At 30.1% G+C, this 16,619-nt stretch overlaps 2 protein-coding genes across 2 annotated transcripts; both read right to left on the bottom strand.

Moving 5' to 3' along the window:
• Nucleotides 1–2,459: 2,459 nt before the first annotated feature.
• Nucleotides 2,460–6,473, bottom strand: LOC125860452 (F-box protein At4g00755-like). The gene is made up of 6 exons (XM_049540410.1): nt 6,361–6,473; nt 5,554–5,775; nt 3,987–4,400; nt 3,703–3,884; nt 3,207–3,325; nt 2,460–2,885 (listed from the first exon to the last, which is right to left on the bottom strand). The coding sequence occupies exons 2-6, from the start codon at nt 5,678–5,680 to the stop codon at nt 2,612–2,614; spliced, it is 1,116 nt and encodes a 371-aa protein (XP_049396367.1). The 5' UTR covers nt 5,681–5,775; nt 6,361–6,473; the 3' UTR covers nt 2,460–2,611.
• Nucleotides 6,474–11,738: 5,265 nt separating this feature from the next.
• LOC125859726 (F-box protein PP2-A11) lies at nt 11,739–15,501 on the bottom strand. The gene is made up of 3 exons (XM_049539534.1): nt 14,990–15,501; nt 14,608–14,723; nt 11,739–12,368 (listed from the first exon to the last, which is right to left on the bottom strand). Exons 1-3 carry the CDS (start codon nt 15,335–15,337, stop codon nt 11,942–11,944), a joined length of 891 nt encoding a protein of 296 aa, XP_049395491.1. The 5' UTR covers nt 15,338–15,501; the 3' UTR covers nt 11,739–11,941.
• Nucleotides 15,502–16,619: the final 1,118 nt, after the last annotated feature.

Below are 16,619 nucleotides of genomic sequence, written 5' to 3'. Positions count from 1 at the left end.
CGGCCTCACCAAATCCCACTTGTACATTTTACTAGCCACTAGGTATATTGTTGTTGACAAATTTATTAAATATATTTATAAATAACCTATAAATTCAATTTATCATTACTGTAGCAAAGGAACTAGGCATAAAATGCAGGCAGTCCAAGTGATGAGAAATACCTGTCTCTATTGACCGTCACACAATGCTTCCAAGAATCCAATTTCTTGATGAGTAGGGCAGGAGCGCAGGACGAACTCACGCTCAAGAAATCAGGTATCTTGCATACGTGGACGAGTTGCTCGATATCCGATCGACTGCACATTAAACACAAACACCACCATAAAACATACCAATATGGACAACAACTTACATGGATATGGAATAATCTGTTGTTTCATAATGTACATATTGTACCGTATTATTATAGAGAGTCAAATTCATATTGAGGAGACTGAAAAGTATCACAACAATCGTATGGTGGATTTGTTCTCGATCTCGAATCATTATGAACTTGTTTTTGATTTGTATTTCAATTCAAGATCCTTTGAGATTGATGTTGAATCTTCGTCTTGATCCCTAGAACTTGTAGGGAAATGCTTGAGTATTTGAGTGCTTCTAGAGAAATCTGCGAGGTTTGATCCATGAGCACTTTGTGGATTCTTGTTAGAATTTGGTGAATTTTATGAGTTATGTACACCTCTATTTATAGTTGTAGAATTGAAAAGTTGTGATAAAGACAAACTTCTTTAATGTAATCAGATTCTAGTGATATGAAGATATTTGATTGGTTGGAACATGTGACATTTTTATTATCCTTTGTTTGGGTACACATGCTATGTCATTTTGACATGTGGCATGATTTTATTGCTTCTTCATTTGACTTAAATATGTCATGTCATTTGACAGATGACATTAAATTAGGGCATCTAGAATGAGATGACATACTGAGCTTAGCAATATCAGCTCATTATTTGTAGCCCAATTTGACAAACTAACCTAATAAAATTGAACGTCAATTAAATTCATATTTATTAAACTTAAATAATTAATTTAATTATATTAATCTAAAATATTTATTTGAATTAATACATTCGCATTATTTTTGACATTTCTATCCAATAAATTTTAAATAATTACAAATTGTATATCTTACCTACCGTAAAGAAAATAAGAAATAATGAGTTACCTTAAAAATTGAGTAACAATATACAAATATTGTATTAGATGTAAAAAGTGTTTACGCCATTATATTGTTCCTTACTGAGATGAACAATTGAGAGAACTGAGCATATCTCTTACATGGCATGTAGTTAACTCTTTTAAGATAATCATGAAAAAAAAGGCTTATACTAATCATGGAACAATTTATAATAAAATAGTGAGATCCAACTTATTTACTCTCTGAGTTCAAAATAATTGATATTTTAGGTTTGAGCACTTAAGAAATTCAACTGCTCTTAAAAAAATTAAGTTGTATTTTAACTATAATGCTCTTGATTATGATTTTTTTTTCCTTTTATGGTTGACATAATTATCATGGGAATATAAGAATGTGTGAAGGACAAATTTGAGAAAAATAATAATCAAATATCTTCTTAATTTTGGAAAGTATCAATTAATTTGAATAAAGAAAAGTAGATCTTTTAAAGGCTAAAATATCAATTATTTTGAATAAAGCAAAGTAGATCTTTTGGTAGCGATTGTTGCAAATGCTACACTCCCCCCCCCCCTCTTTTGGGGGGTGGGGGGCATGATAACGACATTGATACTTTAGTTCAATAATTTCAATTTTTAAACATATTATACTATAATATTATCATATCAAATCAATTTGGTATATTTCAATAATTTTAGGTTTGATTTCGATAGGTTATGATACAACAAGTTGATAATCATAATTTGTTCAATTTGATTTATACATATTTTATATAATAAACAATTATGATTTCAACTTTTCAAAAAATGTCGATTAATAGAAATATTCAAAAAAATAAAATGTAAGCAACTCTCCTGGTTAATCAATTATAAAAAAAAACATTTCAATTAAAACAGAATAATTAAAATTCCAAGGTCTTTAACGATATTAACGAATCCTCTATTAGATACAAAATGACATTAAATGAGATGTGATATATAATATTGTACTAATGTTATTTTAAATATCTACTAGTAAAAATATAATATATATGAATCATATATATAACTAAATATTTCAATATTTCATATCCTATCTTTCTTTCAATATGTAATTCGATTATTGAAATTCGATCCCTACCCCTACTCCCTATCACTGAGGCACTTCAGGAATAGGAGAGTATCACAAGAATTTATCATTGGCACGAGGCCAAGTACTATTATGTTTGTAAGCAAGTAAATTACTGTAAATAATTTCTTGAGAGACGTGCAAAGTTCAAAGTGGACGAGTAAAAATGAACGGAGAGAATAGTAATAAAGAAGAGTAGTTTAGTATTTGGAATGGAAATAGCAAACGAAACTATAGATTATTGCACATGTTTATGACGATATGTGCCTTCCATATGAAACTACAACAGTGATGCCCAAAAGCAAGTCTAGTGACATTATATTTTAACACAGAAACAACTGTTACGGCCTTGAAAGGGATGAAAGCTAGACGTCGTTGTCATCTGAATCATCATCACCCACTCCAGCTCCGGCTCCAAGTAGTGTACTCAGGATCATTTGCTCCCATCCCCTTAAGCTTGCCCTGAACCTATGAAACCGAGGAGGACTACTCGACTCTCCTTCAGTAGATTTGTTACTTGACTCGCACAACAACCTTTCTTTAGGGCAGTACTTCAGACTGCATTTCCCAGATTCATCGAGTATCTCAACATCAAATGCTGACAAGAGTGGTCTTCCAACAACTTGGACGTGCGACACACTATAAAAAGGCAAATTAATAAAAAGTTATCTTACAAACCTCTCAAGTCCTGAGCACCAATAATGGTAGCCGTTTCAGTATCTTAAGGATACATATGTATTCACGATTGAAAATTAATTGATAGTACTATATACCCTGTCTCGCATAGAGTATCTGAAAGCAAACAAATGCAAACATGCCTTGATTCATGACCTTTAAAACCAATGTGCTCATATAGATATACAACAATCTTATGGTAGACTATGGCTGTTGTACTTGATAGCAGGAACTAGAAGTCAATTAGAATTTTGAGGCCGACAAATCATAAGAAGGGGAACTGACCATATATAGTATAGACTATCCAGTTGTTGTTTTTGAACTCTGCCTAAGAGCTCGACTTGTAGGATTCCGCCAATGCAAAGAACAGGTTCTGGCAGCTTAAACTTCTGCAAGATGTTCTCCTGTACCCATAAGAAGCCAAACTTGGCTGTTACAAAGTCGAGACACATAAAAGTAGAAATCTTAACCAAAACTTAGCTGCAGCTGAAGTCGGTTATAAATTGGTTGCTTTTTTCAGCAAAAGAAGAAGACTAGTTCATTAAATGAACAGTTGAACACCTACTAGTTTTTTTAAATGGGTGATATACTTCCGACAAAGACATGCTCCGACACAAGTAAGACCAGGAATAATCTTAGTTAGGGAAAATCGTGCAGTACTATGACTTGGGAACTAGTTATTATCCCAAAGACAGATGTCAGCCTAGAGTATCCTTTGACCATTTCAGGGGTAAGAACTAATCAGAATAAAGGAAACTGAAATACCGCTACTGTTTATTACCTGAACCAAGGGAAATTCTGGTGAGGTATATGTCCATACTATCTTGTCACAGAAAGATTGGGCTTGAGCAGCTACAGATTCATGTCCGTTGTCACTTTCTACATCTATTTTAACATTAGGATGTCCCACCCGGAATCTCACAGCTTTTGCTGAATAAATGGGAAAGCCAAACTGGAAATACGCTGTCACAAAATCATAATGTTTCTGGTTAATGAAACCATAAACAAATAAGCAGAAGGAACAAATCCAAATCATCATAGAAGATTAGAGTTTTGAGGTGCAACCTTGAAATGGTTGTACATGAATTTCTGAAATCAGGCACAGCTTTGAGATTAATTTATATGTTAGTGTCTCGGGAACTGTAGGATCACTTTGTCCTCCACTTGACCAGTATGAAGCTCTGCGCTCAACACGATCACCTGGTTTCAATGTATTCAGAATGCTTTCTTCAGGATAGTTGTCAGTGCTTGATGCATGAATTGCATCTATTAAGCAGTCTTCCGTCATACAATTGGAAAGGCCGTGTGACAAAAATGCATAAACTCTATGATTCCTCTCCAGACATGACCACTCCATAGACTTTTCAGGCTGAGATACCACTGGTACAACCGTGTTTTCAACTTCAATCATATTTCCAACACTTGATATTTCAGGAAATCTCTTTAAACAGAGATGCTTACACAAGTCATTTCCAATCACTGCAAAAGAATTGAATATTTGATATAAAAGGCAGTCAATAAGAAAACACAGAGTCACATACTATTCCTAAATGAATGATTTAAGAGATCAAAGTAAAAGCAACCCGAATACAAGAATGTCTTGGTCTGAGTAAACATGAGGAACTCTAAGTTCTGACAAAATCCAAAAGAACCAGACAGGCGGAAAATGCACTTAAGAAAAAGAACACAGCCTGGTGCACTAAAGCTCCCGATGCACAGGGTCCGGTGAAGGGCCCAACCACAAGGGCCTATTGTAGGCAGCCTCACCTAGTATTTCTGCCAGAGGCTGTTTCCAAGGCTTGAACCCGTGACCTCCTGGTCACATGGCAGCAACTTTACCGGTTACTCCAAGGATTTTAAAAGGGGTTAGAGACTGTTCATATTCCATTGTGATTTCAACGTTGTGTACTCTGAACTAATGTGACATTGGAAAGAGAGAAAAAGGAGATAAGGATAGGGAAACCTCGATTTTCTCATTCCATCAAAGAATTGACAATGCCACTACATAAATACCAAAAGAATTAAAATCTCATCAATAGAAATAAGGACACCTCCATCAGGCTATCCATATAGAATAGAAGTAATGGAATGTGAAGAGATGGAAGGAATGGTACTGCGTTTTATACTATACAACAACATACCCAATGTAGTCCTACAAAGTAGGTTTTGGGAGGGTAGAGTGTTACACAAACCTAACCCCTATCTCAGAGGTAGAGGGGCTGTTTTTGATAAGACCCTTGGCTCAAGAAGAAAACAGTCCAAAAAAAGAATAATGGAAGTACAAGAAACAACAGATAGAAACAAAACAGTACTACAACAAATTAATACGATAGTCGAAGTATAAGAAACAACCAATAGTAATAATCAAAGAACAAGAGACTGCATTTCATATTATCATAGCCATTTTCAAGAAGCCCTCTCATGGTCATGTCGTATGTAATATCAAGTGATCGACAGATATATGAGGATCCAGCGTCCAACAAGTATAATTAAAGAGAATCGGGAAATCACCAATCCTTCAAATTTATTCAATTTGATCCAAGCTGAAACTAATAAAACTACAGCTAGCACAAATAAGCTAATGAAACAGCAAAGTAGTAGTAAAATGAAGAGCATAAATAGAATAGTTTACCGAATTGACGCCAAGAACTAGACACAGCAGAAACCCGGATAAGATCAGCCGGGTCATCCAAACAACTTAGGATCTTTATAGACATATCAGGTAAAAGGCATTGCACAAAATCCCCACAACCCTCCATTTCTTTTGTTACAAACTTTTTACTTTATTCCCCTAAAACGAAACCTTGTAAAGCTTCAATCTTTATCACTTTCAACGATCAACACGTTCAGTCACCTATCAAAAACCCAACAAGACAAACTTCAAAACCAAATAATTTGAATTAAGAAAAAACACAAATAAGCAAATTTAAGTGTAGAACATAAGTCAGTCAAAACATAGTACTCCAGAACATCTTTAAAGTTGAATTCACAATTCCAATCCAAATACGAAAATACAGAAATTTCATCCCTCCTTTTTGTCGAAACTCAGGGTTGATTTAATCTATTTACCCCTAATGTGGTATCTAAAAGACAGAAATTTCATGTTCTTAAGACAATTGGGTTCAAACAAATACTTCAGACAGCAACAAAAAAGATACTAATAAAGACCCATAATTAAATTAGATGGCTTAATCAAAAACATAAAATGGAATCTGGTGAAACCCAAGTACAATAAAAAGGGTAGTGAAGAAAGGAATAAAAAAACAAACCCCAGGTGAGAGAAAACTTCAATGAGAAAGAGAAAGGAGTTTTTATACAAATTCAAGAATCAAATGTGGTTATTGGATACACAGAACAGCAATTTCAAGATTATTTATATCATACTTTTTTATTTTAAATTTTATTTTTAGGTACAAAAAGAAGGATAAGTAGAAGTTACCTGCTAAATTTGGAGTTTTTCTGAAGATTAGTGCAGAGAGAGGGAGAAAGAGAGGGGCAAAGAAGATAAACACATGAGGAAAAGGACAAAGATGGGTTTTTATGACATTTCACTCTCACATTTTGTCCTGCACGTGTACACTCAACGCCTTCAACATTACTCCCTCCGTTTCTATTTACATATCATCATTTTTAATTTCACATACATTAATTAATGCAGTAAGTTTGTTATTCTATCATTATTTAATTTTTTCAAAGTCAACTTTTTAATTAATGAATATAAATTAAATTATTTTGATTAATTACTTTGACCAATTAACATGAAGTATTCATTTAATTTTTCTATATTAATCAAATGTATATTTTCAAGGCTAATAACTCAAAAGAGTAAAATATGAAGAATATTGTAATTTATGCATTATTTTATGAAATGATAAATATTACTGTATGAACTAATTATTTATAATAAGGATAACATATAAAAAGGAACGGAGGAGGAAGTAATTTACTTTTACTTTATATATACTAAGATATACTTACACTACGATGTATTATTACTATGCATAATATTAGAGTTTACCAGCAGGCTTCTGTTAGTCAACATGTCTACATGTATGACAATGATATTTTTGTTACTTTCTTAATTTCTGCTGCTGAAGTCTNTATATATATAATGCATCATTGTACATTTTATACATTTACATATGACATAAAAATAAAACATATAGTGTCTTCAAACTCCTACTTAATCGATATCATATTTGGTTTTTTAAAAACAATGAAGAAAAAAACACAAAATTAGAATTTAATGTTAAAAACTTTTAGTGACGATTTTCTGGGCTTTTGTGGCGACTGTTGTTGCCTCTAAAGGTCTAGTTCTTTTGTAGTGAATCCTAGTTGGCAACGCTTATGTAGAAGGATTAGTACCACGTGGCTTGCCACGTCAACAAAAATTTGGGGTGTTAACTCTTGAGGGTATTTGTGGTTTCTTAGGATAACAACAGGGGCATTTTTGATCCCACAATGTAACGAAGGGTATAAATGGTCTATTTCATATAGTTCGAGGGCAATTTTGACCCTTTTCCCTTTTTAATTTCACGTACATTAATTAATGCAGTAAGTTTGTTATTCTATCATTATTTAATTTTTTCAAAGTCAACTTTTTAATTAATGAATATAAATTAAATTATTTTGATTAATTACTTTGACCAATTAACATGAAGTATTTATTTAATTTTTCTATATTAATCAAATGTATATTTTCAAGGCTAATAACTCAAAAGAGTAAAATATAAAGAATATTGTAATTTATGCATTGTTTTATGAAATGATAAATATGGACAAATTACTTAACTATATTCATTTACTTACCTTAATATCCATTTATCCCTACTTATTTCAAAAAATTCGAAAATCCCTTATTTACTTATGTATCCCGCATGTATCGTGTGCACAACGCTATGTATCCCGCTATGTGGAATGTATCAAACACTATGTATCCCGTGCACAACGCTATGTATCCTGTGCACAACGCTATGTATCCGGCTATGTGGAATGTATCAAACCTAATGTATCCTGTGCACAATGCTATGTATCCCGCAAACATCATTTTAAAGGGATTTTGGTAAATAGAAAACTAGAAGGGATAAGATGTTATTTAGTATTTATAATATGTGGTTCCTATAATTTATACATATTACCGTATGAACTAACTATTTATAATAAGGATAACATATAAAAAGGAACGGAGGAGGAAGTAATTTACTTTTACTTTATATATACTAAGATATACTTACACTACGATGTATTATTACTATGCATAATATTAGAGTTTACCAGCAGGCTTCTGTTAGTCAACATGTCTACATGTATGACAATGATATTTTTGTTACTTCTTATTTTTTGCTGCTGAAGTCTTTTGTATTTTGTTGTTGTATAACCTTTTCTCATTAGACAAAAAAGGCAACTAACTATAACATTTAAATAATTGCCCATATGTCCTATAAAAAAATTGCTTTAATTTAAGGAAAAACTACAGAAAACATATATTGACCCATGTCGGCTGAGAATTAATTACTACATATATTGTTTAGGAAAACATGATCCCATTTACTGACCATTACTATTATATACTATTTTGTATTATTTCTATTTCAATTTATGTCTCATTTTTGTTTTTGTTGATTATATATTTAAGAATTTAGATAAGCAATAGTACAATATAAAAATAATTAACTTTTAAAATAAATTATATATTTATAAATTATATAAAAAATATTATATATCATGATCATTAACAATTGTTTGACTCTCCAAATTCTATGAATATCACATAAATTAGAACAGAAAAAATAACATACGAATATTATTTAAAAATATATGTACAAAGTATGATAAATAACATTAATTAATAACTTGAAAATATTTTTAGGATTGTTGTACCAAATGAATAATAATATTATACCTTTTCATTGCTAGACTAAAAAAACAGCTAACATTTGTTTAATTGTTGATGTATCCCTTAAAAAAGATACTACTATATACTATCCCAGACTTGGTGGCCCCATTTGCAGCTTTTCTATGCAATTGCATTTGCATCTTTTCTAATTACACGTGAATATGTTTTGATATAGTGTATTTGAAATAAATTATACCTAATTTAATTATATGTGACTGAGATGTATATATTTAAGTGTGTCAGATACATGTATCTAGCGAAGTAAATATGGTACGAAATATAATTTCAAAAAATTAAAGTGAATATAAGTAATTAAACTCTAAACTAGTGAAATTTGGGTTGTTCGATCAATATTGTATTTATGATAGTTATATAATTGTAATAAATACTAGAAGTAATTATTATTGTAGTCCTATTTTGATAGAAAAGCCAAATCTAGACTATAAAATGTAGAAGAAAGAAAGAAATTTCTCTCAAAAGTGTTTGTTTTTGTTCATCGTTTCTAATATTTGTTATTTTAACATGACATTAAAGTCAGGAAGTGAGAAATGTAAAATTATAATGAAATGAGATAATAGAAAATTAAATCACCAGAGATAATGAAAAAATGGTTTGTTGCCGAAGAGATAAGTATCAAAGGGAGATTTTTTGACCATATTAACTCACAACAAACAACAACCCAAGGATTGTGTTAAAATTATGAGGAATTATTTTAAATTGTAGTTGGATTGAGTAATTATAGTAGGTATATTTGTTTAATTATGTAGTTTTTTTATTAACTTAATCTAAATTGATTTGCTCAAATTTAGTCATACTCACCCATTTGACATTCTTATTATAGTTTGCAGTATTCAGTTTGTTTATATAAGGTTTACTAATTGTCTACAATCATCTTGACTTTAGGAGTGAACAAAATTTAATATATTCTGTCAAATTACCACTTCAATTATATCAAAGTTAGGAGATATCTATATTTTTTAACAAGTAGTATTTCACAAATTATTAATTTTGTATTCTATTACAACTTTTTATTTGTTTTTCTACTTATTTTTGGAATTCAGATCATGATCATCAAAGATAAGTATAATCTCACGCAATGAATCAAAAAAGCCTTATATTGGTTCATTGAATTTGACTTACAAAAAGTATTTGTAATAACTAACAACTCACAACCGTTTGTATATAGTAATACAAGAATTCTTATTTAGCGTCCACATGACTACACGGCATATTGCTACAACACCATGACCTAATCTAATTTATGGATTACAAAGTCATTCTAGATAGTAAGACAACTAATTATCTCCATTTGGAACATGGTGGTAGTTGTCTAGTAGGGTAGTAAGCAAGCCATATAATTACTTTTTTGTTTTATATTGTGGTTAGCATACACATAACTATTTAAATAAATATTAATTACATATCAAAGACGGATATAGACTTTTGATTACAAATTCATTTGAATCCATAATATTCGACATGAAAATGTAAATATATGATCAGAGGCGTATCCGGCGCTCACCGGATTCACGTGAACTCATGCTCCCCTTCCGAGATCATGTATATTAATGTTATATTTTTAAAAAATATTGAAATATAGATGTGTCAATCCACACTAGGAGTATCATATAATGCGATAATGATTTGGTGCATCTCTCTACGTGAGGTTAAAGATTTAAATTTTATATTTATCTTGTTTTATTTTTCCTTCTAAAATTAGATAACACTTCTCTAAGTGGTAATTGGTAGCACTTTTTGCAGTTTAATTTTATTATATATATATATATATATATATATATATAGGATTAAAATTTTAACGGTTTTCAGTAGTAGAAACTTAAATGTCGAATCGATCAAATTTATATCTTAGATCAACCTTTTTTTAATATTGCACCCATCATCTCAAAATTATAACTAATATTTACTATTTTAGTGGGGATGGCAAATTCTTGGTCTCCAAGATCGACTTGTCCATTTATTTCCTTTTTTGGGCTATCTGGCATTTTGCTAGATTGGGCTGATAGACTTATTGGATCTCAGCCTATTTTGTGTAGGATGATTTTTATGAGAAATAAACGGACCAATGGTCCAATAAAGCTATTCAAGAAAACAAAAAAAAACTAAGATTTACTAAAATATTAATAAATATTTGATCTGAACACCTAATTTTTTGCATTATAGAAAATTCAGTTTAATGTTGAACGGAACTCATAAAAATTCAATAGACTAATTTAAATTCAGAATTTAACTTTGCTTGCTACAATTACTAATAAATATGTCCACTAAAGTTTAACCATTAGGAAGAAATTACCAAGCAATTTTCAATAATGTTGTGAAAAAAGTAATGTATCATGATCTAGTTGAAAAATGATATATCTGATACAATAATGTTGTGAAAAAAGTAATATATAAAATGAAATAAAGTGTAGATTCGAGATGATGAAAACTTCAAAAAAAATAATGGAAGAACAGTAGAACGGAGAAGATGAAAGCTGAAGATGAAAGCTGCCTATTCAGTTATTTGAAATTGATTGACTAGAAAATTCAAATTGGGATGAAGGATGTAACTGATTAGATTATGGGAGTGAAATAAGGGAGAGATTGAAGGAGTGAAAATAGGAGTGTGAAACATGGGTTTGTTATGTTTGAGTAATGTATCCGCTGATTTGAAAATTTAGGAAAAATAAGGAATTTTGAAAATATTTTAAAATTGTAGGAAATAATGAAAATTATGAAAAAATTAGGTGTGTATATAGGTAATTTTTCCTTTATAAAAACAAAAAGACTAAGATTTACTAAAATATAAATAAATATTTGATCTGAACACATAATTTTTTAACATTATAGAGAATTCAGTTTAATGTTGAACGAAACTCATAAAATTCAACAGATTAATTTAAATTCATAATTTATCTTTGCTTGCTACAATTAGGAAGAAATTATCAAGCAATTTTCAACATTATAGATTCAATGTTGAAAATAATAAAAATTGAACACATTAGTTTATATTGTGAATCTATCTTTACTAATAGGTATGTCCACTAAAGTTTAACCAACAATCTTTGCCCTACTTAAACTTAAATCCTTATGTACATTTCATTAATCACTTATAAGTCAAACTCCGCTATGTACAATTTAAAAAGTTAACATACTTTGGTCCAATGTGAGCAGGGATAATGAGCACAGAGTCTAAGCAAAGACCACCTTTAGTATGAGTGCAATCAATTTGAGTCATTGAGAACTTTAACTTTGTTGGCATGCTGTCCACAACAAAATCTCCAACATAATAGTTTATCCACTTTCCTGCCTCATTCAAGTAATATTGTGCACTTGCCTGCTGGCCGTTTGATGTTGATAGTTGAAATTGGACGGGTTTGATATTCCACCCGTGCACTTGATCAACCGTGCAAATTCGTCGCCCTAGTCTTCTCGACGTTTTTCCCAGCTGAAGACGAAAGAATACGCTGTAGTTCCCCGCTGGGAAATCGAATTCTAAGTTCCCTTCCACTTCCACCCACCATATTTGTTTGAGAAATGCGAATGTGTTGAACCTGTTAAAGATATTTGTGACACAATATTAGCTACGTTAACAAGATTTTTCTAAATAATTAACGGAGAAGAGTGAAAAAATACCCTTATCGTTATCTTTTGTCTAAAATATACTCTTGTGCAGTTAAAAGGTTCAAATATGCCCTTATGTGACTTTCACCGTTAGTAATATTTTTGAGAAAAATGATAATATGAAACCAATCACAAACGTTAATAAGACATTTTTTTCACTCTCATCATAAAATATGGCTACAAAAGTAAGGTGCCAGCTGGAACACTCATAATACATAAAGTCAGTCCAACATTGTGTATGGTTGGTGGCAGAAAAACCTACTTAATTGAGAATTATATATATACCACGTTTTTTACGTTGGATGAGACTATAGTCTATAATCTTGAAAGTGCTTATCAAAAGAATATCTGGAAATTGATTTTTTTTTTCTCAACCATATGATTAGTTGACTTCTTTACAGCATCGTCGTTAAATGTGGGATTAATTGCCAGCTACATATATTTGCTAGATCTAATATAGAAAGGTATCTTATATATAGTACATATATTCACATGTAAAAGATTTTCGCTCATTCAATCATGCATATTAACCTGTTGTTTCATGTAAGGTATCTTATTATAAATTATATTTATTATGATACGAACGTACTAATAATCAGATTTGGCTTCCCTCCATTACACTTTCCCTTCATTTTGTCAAGTACACTTCTAGATGAGAGACATGTGTCCTATTTAATTTTTAAAGGTCAAGAAAAAAAAGAAATATATATGTTTTTAGAAAATATTCTTTTATCTTCTTCGTTATTTTTTGTGAATTTTGAAAACACATTTAAAGCCAAAATATTTATAAAGATTGTTATTTATCACGCTAAATAAAAATATTGTTAGATTCATGTTCTACTTTTTAATTTTTGAATATAAAAATATAAGATGAAATTAATGATATTAATAAATATTAAATTTGTGGGCAATATTTTATTTTTGTCAAATTTGAAGAATAGCTTTCCAAAAAAATTGTTGACTTAACTATGGTTATAATACTTATTAATATACTGTAATCTTAACCTTTAAAAATTTAATCAGACACATATCTCTCATCTAGAAGTGTACTTGACGAAGAAGAAAAAGTGTAATGAAGGGGAGCCAAATCCCTAATAATCGGTTGACAACCGACACTTAAATCATTTATATAAAAAATTAACTATGGTAACTCACTGGAACAAGAAACATTTTTTTCCTCTCTCGAAATTTTCCCAATCTTTTAAGTAAGAGCAATCCCACTATGCAATTCATTTAATTTGTTCAAATGTCAAATTTCGACCTCCCACGTTTTCTCCAATATCAAAGAAACCAGTAGAGTGTATATAGTGTTAAAATATACACTAAAGTCAAAACAAGCCATTAAATATTAGAAGTTAAAAAAAAAATACTACTTCCCCGTTCCAATTCATGTGACACATTTTTGATTTCGAGATTCAAACTAATTTATTTTTAACCGTAAATTTTTCATACATATTTTAAATATTTTGAATTGTCAATTATTGTTACTTATGATACTTTTTAAGTAGTTTACAAATATATTTCATTTTAAAAAATTTAAAGATTGCATCATAAATTCCAATCTAACTTAAGCGTTTGACACTCAAAAAATAAAAAATATCACGTAAATTGAAACAAAGGTACGTAGCTAGAATGGTAGCCGTGGAATATAATGTTTATGTGGTAGGACTTAATTTTTTCTGACAGCTAGATATGCATCATTTTTTTTAAAAAAAAATTGTCTCTACGTTTTTTAAAATCCGCACCGTGTAAAGCCGATTATTTCAAAGATTTGTGATTAAAAATGAATGGATCCTTCTATCATAATTTGGTTACATTTATTTCTTTTCTTTTAAATGACTCCAACTCCCTATTCATATTCTAAAAGTAATTAAAAATCTTTTAATAAGTTTATTGATCAAAACAATCTCTTTCTTGATACACCCAACACGCCAAAGTATTTTCTTTATTGGCACAACAAACATCTTTTACATTGTTCAACATTCATGTCCCATAATCAAAGACATTTCTAATTTCTCCATTTACTATGTATAACGAAAATGTAATGCATGATTACTACGTTAAAATGAAACGTACTACTCTTTCGGTGTCCCGTTTAAATAGAGATAACTTAATAAATTATAGTAAAATAAAAAGTTAAAGCGACAGTTAAAATGATACGAAAGAAACCTTGATTCATCAGATGAAACATGAGTCCAATATCTGCGGTCTTCTATGCCTGTTATCTTCATTTCCTTCCACGATATACAAACACATATTCCTCTATTTTTTTCCATCCAAAATGCCTGCCATAACAAGATAACACCCAAACATTAATATCTCCATCAAATAAATAAATTTATATAAAAATATAAATAAAATAAAAAATTTTAAAAAAGGAAAAAATGCAGTCTGGAGAACCATTGTAAATTTTGTTCTCTTGTTCTTTATTTTCCCTTGACCAAATACTGAAGGATTTTGAAAAGAAAATTATACTTGTAAAACGATAATAACATATTCAGTATAATATCACACGACGACGTGAGAGATGAAAAAAAGGTCATATGCACACCTTGTAATTGCTACTCCCAAAGTGATTCGGACGACACAATCTGATAAATATCTCTTTCTTTGTCAAACTACATGAGTCTTCGCTAGCGTTTGACCATAGATTTTTATAATTTCTGAGAAGAATCTGATAATTTTGAGGCAATTTTGGATCCCAGACTAGATCAGTCAATGAAGCTTGATGGAATGTCCTACTGACTCGACTAATTTTACAGATCTCAATTGGGTCGAGATGTGTAAGGACCAAAGCTATGCAGCTTTCTGGCAAGTCTCCAAGTCCAGTCTCTAAAGGACCAATATTACTACTTGTTAATTTTTCATGATCCACCAAGCCAGAAATAGTAGCCCCCATATATGAAAATAAAAACTCCTAGCTAGAATAATATGTGATCATAACAAAGGAAAATTATGATAATTGTGAAATGGTATAAATGAATGAATGTTGAGTAAAGAGGAAGGGAGGACTTTCTCCAAAAGAGAGGAAAAATAATTGAATTAAGGAAGAAGAAAGAAACAAAGTATGGTTTTGGAATTGAAGACTTTTTCAACTTTATTGAGTAGAGAGATGCTACCATAAAAATAAAAAATACCTCCACTCCGCGAGCAAATTTCAAGATTCAAATAAATTTATTTTTAATTATATATTTTTTATATAACTTTTAAATTATAAATTATTGTGACTTACAATACTTTTATGTAATAATTTATAAATATATAAATTTTATTTAAAATGAAATATGTATGATAAATTAGGACAGAGAAGTAATAACTAAAACAAAGTTGTAATATGAGCATGTGTCACGGTAATAAGTATGCAGGTCATCGTGGGAACATGTCAAAGGGTCTTGTGTCCCTTTGTCTAGCAATTTTTGTGATTTAGCGGCAGAACTTGATCGACTGCCTTCTTCCAACCATGGTTAAGTTACAAGTAATATAGCTCATCAGAATCGATATAATGAATGAGGTTGCTTCTTATTTAATCAAATGTATCTAGTTTGTGTTCTATATATAAATTTTTTTGATAGTGAGAGTGCTTTCCTCCAATCCGAAATAGTCAAATTCTAATGCATGTACCATACACAGGGAAAAATTGAAAAGAAATCATAGTGTTTACTAAGTTTATAAAGTGATCAAATTAGTTTGTAAGTATTTTTTGACTTATCTGTACTCTCTTCTTCCTTTTGCGAGAGTCAAACAATATGAATACTAATTATATTTTAAGATATATTCTTTATTATTTAAATAAGAAAAAAATTAAAATTTATAGTATTTTTCGTATTGATTTTAAAATTTTATTATAAAATATCAAATTAATGTAATTTAATTTAGTTTTGAAAGTTAATTAAACTGACTCTTAAAAAAAGTACAACATGACAACTAAAAAACGATGAGAGTATTTGATGAATAATAAAATGCTTACAAGTCGAAATCAACCAAAAAGTAATAATTATTTAGGCGTGTAAGTACTTTTAATTTGACTAAATTATTTACTACTTACCTTCTTAATTTTTTTTAGCTCTCACAATACCTTTCTCAAAATAAAATTTAGAACTTCCTCTTCACCCCAGATTATAATTCCTCCTTTTCTTTAGAAGTTCTTTAAAATTTATATTTTTAATGAAAATTTTAAGGAT

This window comes from Solanum stenotomum, chromosome 3 (assembly GCF_019186545.1).
Source record: "Solanum stenotomum isolate F172 chromosome 3, ASM1918654v1, whole genome shotgun sequence".
NCBI lineage: Eukaryota > Viridiplantae > Streptophyta > Magnoliopsida > Solanales > Solanaceae > Solanum > Solanum stenotomum.
Note: the sequence above shows the minus strand (reverse complement) of the source record. Positions and strands in the feature narration are given on the sequence as shown.

Excerpts from the sequence above, each read along its gene's own strand:
- LOC125860452 (XM_049540410.1), bottom strand. The coding sequence starts at position 5,680 with ATGGAGGGTTGTGGGGATTTTGTGCAATGCCTTTTACCTGATATGTCT. Across the intron at positions 4,401-5,553 it reads TAGTTCTTGGCGTCAATTCG|TGATTGGAAATGACTTGTGT; the intron begins GTAAACTATTCT and ends ATTCTTTTGCAG. Across the intron at positions 3,326-3,702 it reads CAGAATTTCCCTTGGTTCAG|GAGAACATCTTGCAGAAGTT; the intron begins GTAATAAACAGT and ends TTATGGGTACAG.
- LOC125859726 (XM_049539534.1), bottom strand. The coding sequence starts at position 15,337 with ATGGGGGCTACTATTTCTGGCTTGGTGGATCATGAAAAATTAACAAGT. Across the intron at positions 14,724-14,989 it reads TTGGGAGTAGCAATTACAAG|GCATTTTGGATGGAAAAAAA; the intron begins GTGTGCATATGA and ends TTGTTATGGCAG. Across the intron at positions 12,369-14,607 it reads GTTTCATCTGATGAATCAAG|GTTCAACACATTCGCATTTC; the intron begins GTTTCTTTCGTA and ends TATCTTTAACAG.